The 9,601-nt window shown below is 36.3% G+C and overlaps 1 protein-coding gene across 5 annotated transcripts; it reads left to right on the forward strand.

Annotated features, from left to right (window-relative positions):
* The first annotated feature begins 3,613 nt into the window (after positions 1-3,613).
* Positions 3,614-6,390, forward strand: LOC111908219 (rhodanese-like domain-containing protein 6). 5 transcript variants are annotated; one of them, XM_023904055.3, is made up of 3 exons: positions 3,614-3,814; positions 4,109-4,196; positions 4,486-6,390. In XM_023904055.3, exon 3 carries the CDS (start codon positions 4,516-4,518, stop codon positions 6,241-6,243), a length of 1,728 nt encoding a protein of 575 aa, XP_023759823.1. In that variant the 5' UTR covers positions 3,614-3,814; positions 4,109-4,196; positions 4,486-4,515; the 3' UTR covers positions 6,244-6,390. The 5 variants fall into 5 exon arrangements, with proteins under 5 accessions (XP_023759823.1, XP_023759824.1, XP_023759822.1 ...); XM_023904056.3 differs by having other exon boundaries at positions 4,500-6,390; XM_023904054.3 differs by having other exon boundaries at positions 4,128-4,196.
* The last annotated feature ends 3,211 nt before the right edge of the window (positions 6,391-9,601 follow it).

Raw genomic sequence — 9,601 nt, forward strand, 5'->3', positions numbered from 1 at the left:
ATGAACAACTCGGCGAGTTGGATGAAGATGGGCAGGAACTCGGTGAGTTGGAAGAACAACTCAGCGAGTTGGTTGCAGATAGCCTTGGACTCGGCGAGTCTGTTCTCGGACTCGGCGAGTCTGGTCGTGAGGTCCTAACCTTCTTCTGGTTGAGCCGTGAATCGGTGAGTCAAGGGATGACTCGGTGAGTTGAGTGAGAAAGGACTCAGAGTTGTTGGACTCGGCGAGTCTCGGGGTGACTCGGCGAGTAGAGTCGCGGATTGGGGAAGTTCTGTGCATGGGGACTCGGCGAGTCATCGGGTTGACTCGGCGAGTAGAGTCAGTCATGGGTTGACTTTGACTTTGACTTTGACCAAGGGTTGACCAGTTGATTTCCAGGGGCATTGTGGTAATTGTTGGCATTGTTTTGAGTTCAGTGTTTTGGTGTTTGGCCAGTGGTGGAGATCGTATCAGTGGTCGGAGCAGCTTGGGTTTATCTGTTCAGTCGGTAGTTGCGAGGTGAGTTATCCTCACTATATCGACAGGGTCTACGGCACCAAGGCCGGCCCTTTATCGGATTGTGATCCGGGTATCGTTGTTATGTTATTGCTTTGTTGTGTTGCATCCTGGTAGTTAGGATGGTATATGCTAGTGACCGGTTAGGTCGATATCCTAGTTAGGATGATGTAATGCTATGTGATCTGTTAGATCGGTTTGATTGGATGTGATTTGTTATATGATTGAATGTTTATGTGCACATGGTTGTTGGACTGAGGTTGGGTTGAGGCGGGACCTGCTTTGTGCTGTAGGCCAACATACCCAGAGCGGACCGGTTATCTCGAAGGCCCATCGAGCGGTCCGGATAGGCTGTAGGCCCCAAGAGGGCGGACTAGACGTGCCGAGGCTCGGAGAGTGGACCAGGCCGACTGAAGGCCCAATGCGGGCGGACCAGTCATACTATAGACTCAGAGAGTGGACCAGGTGGATTGAAGGCCCGGTGCGGGCGGACCAATCACACTGTAGACTCGATGTATGTGGCTAGACTCGGAGGGTGGACCAGGTGGACTGAAGGCTGGTGCGGCGGACCAGTCACACAGTAGACCCGAATTGCATGGTTGTTCTGTGTTCTGTTATGATATGGCATGTTATGCGTGTATGGTATATGTGGTTGGTATTTTGGGGGTATCTCACTAAGCTTTCGGGCTTACAGTTGTGGTTTAATGTTTTTCAGGTTCTTCAGGAGACCGTGGCAAGGCAAAGTCGTGATCGTACCGCTCTTCATGATTATGTTTATGATGTGGTTCTGGGAAGACTCTGATAATAATTGTATTGAAAACCTTTTTGTAATAACTTAATGAAACTGGGTTGTTTTTGAAAAGTTTAAATTGGTTGGAATTTTATGGTCGTTACAAGTTGGTATCAGAGCCTTGGTTTGAGTGAATTGGAGGAACATTCGTGTGAATCCAGTCTCAAATCGAGGAGGGTTTTCAAAAGAGAATTTAAAATGGTTTTCAAAATGAGTAAAGGAGGACGCGGAGGTACGATCAGCCGGATCCAGTAAGTAACCTCAAAATACCATACATGATATTTGTTTTTGAGCTTTGATAGAACAACATGCTAGTACTAGGCTAGGGATCTTCAGGATTTCATGATAATGTTGCCTGATTTATGATGCCTGTTAGCCTAGGGTTTCTTTTGTAGGAGATTTCCAATGTTCCTCTAGGAGTGTGGGTTGAGTGCTTGTTATGTATGTTCTTCACTAGGGTGTTGTGGTATAATTTATACAAATATGGGTAGGTGTGGAAGGTAGTATGGGCCCGTACTACTGAAAGCACAGGACCCATACGCGTATCAAAGAAACCATGACCTCTAGGGATGAGTTGGGGGTTGGTTCCCGAGTTAATGAGAAGTATCTGAGATCGGGATCGGGAGCAGGAGAGGGCGGTCAGGGTGGGTCAGTACCGCCCGAGGTTATTGGTCAGATGAGCACATGCGAGTTACAACAAAAAACTAATAATAGTTAAAAATATGTTACTTGCAATTAACTATTACTTTATATATTTTGAAAGAATACATAGAATATGACAGAATATATAGAATATATTCTAGCAGAATAGATTTATTTTATTTCGACAGAATACATAGAATACATTCAAAGGTATTGTATTTACTACTAATATAATTTTAGGTTCCAAATATACAATAACAATGGACAATAGAAATTGAAATTCAAAATCACAAATTGAACCAAAATACGCTCACATTCTGTGAGATTGACATTCTAAAACAAAAATCACACAAAACCATAGAAAAGCTAATAAGAACATACCGATAAAGAGATCGGTAGGTAAGTTAGCTTACGAGATGACATTATGTGGTGTGTTTGGTAATTTACTGCTTAAGTTAACTTGGAATTCAAGATTCTATTTTGACAGAATCGGAATTCAAGATTTCATTCCAGTAGAAGCTAAAACTATCAGGGTTGTTTATGGTTTTGTTCGGAAAAGGGACTGCAACCTCAAAAATGCAAAAAAAAAAATCAAGTGTATATGAGAGCTTTATATGTAAAAGAAATCACATCTGAATTATTTTAGACGTAAATACATAGTATAATTGAATGATTACATACTACTATATAGATTTTATATTAAGAAAATGGTAAACCTACTATCTTTCTTCATGAGTACTAAATCACTTATTTTTCTTATAGATATTTGATAATTAGAAAAACCCAAATCAAGTTGCAAGGTTTTGATACAAATAAATAATAAGATTAAACTTCACCAAAATCAAACATTAATTTATACACAAACGTCCAAATTAATTAAGATTCCAAAAGATTGAATTTTTTATGCATACCTTGTCTATCGATTTAAGTATCAAATTTTTACCGATCAATCTAATTTTCGTATCCCACTTCATTGATCATTTGATTTTGCCTCCACCTTCATATTCGGATCCAATTGATTTTTCGCTAGTGGAGACGAGTGATGGTTGCGGATAGTGGAGGAACGACGGTGAAGAGGGCCGCTGAGGTTTTGTGGTTTGGGATCGAACGCATAGCACGGAGAGTTGAGGATGGAGATGATGACGGTGGTGGTCGGCAACGAAGATGATGATGGCTGTGAACGATGGTTTTTAGAGAAAGACGGGGAAAGGGTGGTGGTGTTATAGGGTTGTAAACCGATAACCTAATTTAAAAGGGATATTATTTGATTTTATCAATTTACCATAATTAATTATAGTATAGATTACTATTATACCCTTATATTTATTATTAATGATTTATTTTTTTTTTAAATTTCTATTAGTGCATTTATGCACACAATAGTTGCTAGAAGCATTTGAACCTACCTCTCTGTCTCTCTCTTTATATATATATATATATATATATATATATATATATATATATATATATATATATAATATTGTTTTATACATGTGAAATTAAATATCCTCCTATTATTTTATAGTATTTATTAAGACAAGTGTCAAAATAAAATAAAAAGATTAAAAAAAATATTATTGGATTTTAAAAGATAAATAGAAACAAAATTTGGAAGTTACATTTACACTAAATAAATATAGTAAAATTAAACTTGGTTTTAACTTAATTTCTGAACCGATCTGGCCTATTACTGAACCGATCAACGGGGTCTAGTTCAGACGGCCTAGAGCCCTAGACTCGCACGGCGAAAAGAAATCAAATTGAGGTTTCGAAGAGAAAAACCCTCCGGAAAAGATGATGAAACTACCATATCAATTTCCGAATCCGAACCACTAGAATCCGATTCAAATCGCATCCATGGCACCCACAAGCTCCTAAATCATATAGGTACTATATTCCCTTTCATTCATCGTTAAAGAGTACAATCACTTAAAATAAAAACCTTTCTTCAGTTGATTCATCTTTTTTTAGTTAGATTTCTCAAAAACCGACGAAGATCTTTACTTTTCTATATTGTATAAGTTCCCTTCATCTTTATGTATGTTTTCCACCATCTGTAGCTAGAATTTTTGTTCTATCGGTTTTCGCATGCAAGGTGTTTGTTGATATGCCTCAAAGGGCGGATGACCTTACTTCAAATGTTTTTCCTTTCACCGTTTACCCTTTTGAACCATGTTTTAGTATCGGTATGGCGTTGCAGGTATCCCTTAAGGCTTACATCAGCTTCTAACTTTTGGCATTTTGAAAAATCTCCCTTGTAGTGAAACAGGTATCCCTGCTACACCTACTATTCTTTTTTCTGTTGTAATTACTTCTTTTTGTTTGATAGTATGTGGATATCTGCTCCATTGTCTTGATTAAATGCACCTAATAAGTGATTCACTCTTAACTTATGTGAATAACAATATGAAGAATCTCATTAAAATATAAATGATTCACAAATGGTTCTTCACCTTAGAAAAAGGTCCTGCTTTTAAATGTATATGATCTGTATTATCGTAAGTTTTAACAGAAAACAATCATCACATTAAGCTATAACAAACTGAAAATCCAAACAGCATTCTTGTTGCAGATAATCCATCACAATCATGATCAATAACACCACAAAAGACGATGAATATGGAGTTCTATTATACTACAACTACACCAACATCCCAAATCTCACTGACCTCTCCACCTTCTACACCACCAACTGCACCTCCCTCTCTCTCCTCGGCCGCATCCGCCTCTCCCCTCACGGAGTCAACGCCACAATCGGCGGTCAACTCTCCTCTCTAAAACAACACATCACCCAACTCACCCAAAAATACCCTTCCTTCACCTCAACCGATTTCAAACTCTCAACATCCACAAACCCTAAAAGCAACAACAAAATAGCACAAGAAACCGGTTTCACATCTCTCTCAATCCGAATCGTTAAACAACTCGTCACTTTCACCTCCCGCGCTCTTCCCAACCCGCCAGAACTCTCAATTTCAAACGCCGGGCAGCATTTATCTGCCCGAGAATTCCATTCCGTTCTTGAAACTGCCCGAGATTCGGGAAAACAAAATCTCGTGCTCTTAGATGCGAGAAATTTATACGAAACAAGAATCGGGAAATTTTCTTCCCCAAATTTTGAAACTTTGGATCCGAAAATCCGACAGTATAGCGATCTTTCTAATTGGGTTGATGATAACTCCGAAAAAATACGCGGGAAACAGATATTAATGTATTGTACAGGTGGCATTAGGTGTGAGGTGGCATCTGCGTATATCAAATCTAAAGGGGAGGGTTTTGAAAATGTTTTTCAATTATATGGAGGAATTCAAAGGTATATGGAAGAGTTTCCTGAAGGTGGTTTTTTCAAAGGAAAGAATTTTGTTTTTGATCATAGGGTTTCGGTTGCCAGCTCAGATCCAAGAATCTTGGGGAGTTGTTTGGTTTGTGAAATCCCGTTTGATGATTATTCTTCTAGAAGCCGATGTAATTACTGTCGGATGTTGGTGTTAGTGTGCCACGCGTGCGAGGGTAAAAACGGAAAGTTATTTGTTTGTGAGTTATGTCAGAAATACGATAAGCTTGTTGAACATGGAAAAAATTCAAATGTCATTATTGCCCCTCGGAAAAAACTTAGGATTTTATGCTTACATGGGTTCCGACAAAACGCGTCTAGTTTCAAAGGGCGAACCGCGTCTTTTGTTAAAAAACTAAAAAACATCGCGGAGTTTGTTTACATCGACGCGCCACATCAGCTCCGGTTCATTTACCAAGAGAAAAAAAACGCTGACGTGGCATTCGCGCAACCGAAATCCGGATGCAATAGGAAGTACGCGTGGTTGATCGATCCGAATGATGACATGGACAAAAGTGGGGACATGGGTACGGATTGGGAAACGGGTGGGGCCCACCGTTTTGATTGTAGACAGTACGAGCACCAGACTGGCGGTTTTGATGAGTCGTATGTTTATTTGAGAGAAAAAGTGGTGGAAGAAGGACCGTTTGATGGGGTTTTGGGGTTTTCACAAGGGGCGGCTATGGCGGCTTGTGTTGCTTTGAAAGGTGAGATGGGTTTTAGATTTGTGATATTGTGTTCGGGGTATTTTGGTAATTTTGGGGAGTTTGGTGAGGGGGGTTTGATTAAGTGTCCTTCGCTTCATATATATGGGAGTGATAATGGGAAAGATAGACAAATAGGGTTTGATGAGAGTAGAAGACTTGCTTTGATGTTTGAGGAGGGGTGTTCGGTTATGGTGGAACATGATTTTGGTCATATTATCCCTACAAAGTCACCGTATATTGATACGATTAAAGATTTTCTTCAACGATTTCTTTAGGAGCTGTTTGGTAACCTCTGAATCAGTCTGCATTCAACATGTTTGATACAGCTAAAATGGTGAAACGTCATTGTATCATGTTGTGTAACGAATTAAACTTATCTAATTATTTGATACAAATGTTATGTTAGTTCAATTGACTTGGAATATTATTTGGTAAAAGGAATGTATTTGTTTTTTATTTTCTAAAGAATCTAGTTTGTTAGATATGGTGCATAATAATCATTATAATGTGAAAGAAAACTAATCGATTTGGAGATTTATTTTAATCGTAATGGAAACGAATGTACATAGGATTGGTAAGGTAAATGGTAATGGTTGTTTGGCAATTGGGGAATATCTAATGGCATATTTGAATGTTTAATAATTAAGAAAAACGGGTTAATAAAAGATGTGATTTGAGTGAATATAAAAAGGACACATGTTACATTATACATCTAGCCTTTTTATTTTGGTTTGTTGTTGATAGTATAGGTGTCTTATGGCCCATTTTTAAAATTCTTCATCCCAATCATTACAGACACAATAAAGCATTGTTAGCACATAAATTGGAAGTTGAAGACCGACTCCATTTTGTTTAGTGATCGTCTAATCGAACATGTCGAATATATATATATATATATATATATATATATATATATATATATATATATATATATATATATATATATATATATATATATATATATATATATATATATATATACACACGAAAATTCTTATGAGAATGTAAGAATCAATCTTGGTCACTAAATAAAAAAGTTATTTTGGATATTAATGGGAGAAGTTTTTAGCTGCCAAAGAACAATTAGGTACATAATCTACGACTCTATGTTGATTATTATATTGATTTCCCCATAACACCTTTATTTAGTGTTTAGTTTTTGTTGGAAAAAACAAATATATCATAATTCATAAATTTTTATTCTATAAAAAAAGACATTTATAAACACAATATTAACTTCAAAATTTTAGCTAGCTTATATATTCGGTACACCGTATTCACTTGTACCAAATTGGCTATAGCTTGTACTACCAATATCCCTAATTTTTATACAAGTCATTTGGTCATCCGTGTATGTCATTCTTTTCCTAACTTAAACTTTTGACCTAATTTATTAACTAATTAATTAAATGTTAATTTAGTTATTCAAAACCAACCAACTTGGAATTTGAATCAACTATTTTTATTTAGTTCTAATGTAAAAGTATAATAAATCTTTTTAGTTTGGTTACGATGATCATTAGAGCATATAACAACGGAATCATGAAATATAAAACTTGATCATCATATCTCATCAAAGGTCTTGTTCTATTGACCTTTTAGCAATAAAAATTTATATCTAGAAGTATGGATCAAATTTAATAACTTGCTTGTGGGAATGCGTTAATTTCTTCATTTATCTTGGATGAGGGAGATCTCAAACCAAAACTCCTCTAATGTAGTCGCACCCCAAAGTAATTGCTCATTCTCTTTTTTTTTTTGTGGCCAAAACCGAACCAAGAAAAATAATATTGTCCAACAAAAAGAAGCAGTGTTTATGGAGCCTACGCAGTTGATCCCAATGATCCAACTGTTTAGAATGTTGGTATGGATGTTAGGAAGATGCTTTTAAAAAATAAAGACATTCATATCGTTGGATCTCCAAGAATTGCCGAACAATGCAGCTAGGTCATAAAAACCAGAAATTTAAGAGAAACCGAGAGGAAGAGGAGTGAGAGAGGTTGATCCCTTCTTAGATAAGGTTAAGGGTTTATTCGATGCACATTATCTCCTAAAATTGGTATATTTGTCCCTTTATGTAAGGGATAAATACTTACCAATTCATATAAATAATAATTACACTTCAAATCTTTAGTATCTATTTAACTCACCATTAGGTGACATGTTAATAACTAGTCCCTCTAATTTTTCTTTTTGTAATTTTATGCTTAAATAATATCTTATGTGCAACCCAAAAGAACCATGTTATTAATAGAAATAGTTAGAAAGGTGTGCGCCATACAAGAATACAACGATACTTATACCATAAAGGTATGAACTATCCGTAATAAATGATCAAATATTCTTTTGTTTTGTGATATCCCTATGAAAGTAACACATGGAATTATGTAAATCAAACATTTAAGATTATGTTTCCCAATAGAGATTTATGATGACCAACAACAGACTACAATATTGATCCGTTATCAACTTACTCTGAGTACGACCATACATTTAATCTCATCACCAAATCATTTAGGGGGCCATGATATCACTTATCATGTTAGGACAGAATGAACAAATAAACTTTGACTACATGGATCATGTCCACTCATCATGTCATACTTGAACATTCTCTGTATGGTTTCCAGTTAAAGACAACGTTGGTGAACACCAAAGCACAACATTCCACATAATTAAGAATCCTATGCATATTCGTTTGATGAATATAGGATATTACTATCGTAGAATTACTCATGAAAATTTCCATGAAGTAATATCTAAGTACGGGTTACTTTAATAATTAATCTTCATTAAGTACACATGAGAATTAATCACATATCTATGTTATATCCATCTCCATGGACATGTTGGGTTTTTATTCAAAAATAGTCAAATTATAGTCACAAAATTAGACATAATTAACAACGGAAACATTTTTGTTTGAATAAACTAAAACCATTTTATACCCACCAATGATCATTTTGCAAGAACTTAGAAAGATGAAACATAACCAAAGAAGAAGAAAGTATTAAAACCTTTGAAGACTTTGGTTCTTTTTGGCAATTAGTAAGTTGATGAAGATGACTTTAAAACTCCAAGTAGAAGTTCTCTATAATGTATCCACCAAGAAAGATTTGAACCACCAAAATATGCTAGTAAACACTTGTAATAAATTTGTTCTTAATATTTATGACGTATACCAAATAATTGCTTAAAGAAAAGTAACTTTATGGACCAAGAACAAGCAACAAAATTTTCAAGATACGAGAGGGGAGAGAGCATGCCATCTACAAAATTTTGGCAGCCCCTAAATGAATAAAAAGAGTGAAGAAAATCCAGCTCTAACCCTTGTCTTATGCTTTTCATATATATTTAAAAGCATGGTCAAAAGGCTAGACAATAAAGCAAGAGGTAAGGCTTTCTTACAAGCATGGTATGTAAAATAAACAAATGAAAAGCATGTCTCCTCCATATAAGGGTGTAAATGAGCCGAGCCGAGCCGAGCCCGAGCCTGACCAAGCTCGAGCTCGGCTCGTTTAATTTTGAAGAAGCTCGAGCTCGATTCGAGCCTTAAAATGAAGCTCGGGCTCGGCTAGTGAACAATTTAGTGAGCTCGCGAGCCTAAAATAGCTTAAATGAATCTCTCTCTCT

The sequence above is a fragment of the Lactuca sativa genome, chromosome 7 (genome assembly GCF_002870075.4).
Source record: "Lactuca sativa cultivar Salinas chromosome 7, Lsat_Salinas_v11, whole genome shotgun sequence".
NCBI lineage: Eukaryota > Viridiplantae > Streptophyta > Magnoliopsida > Asterales > Asteraceae > Lactuca > Lactuca sativa.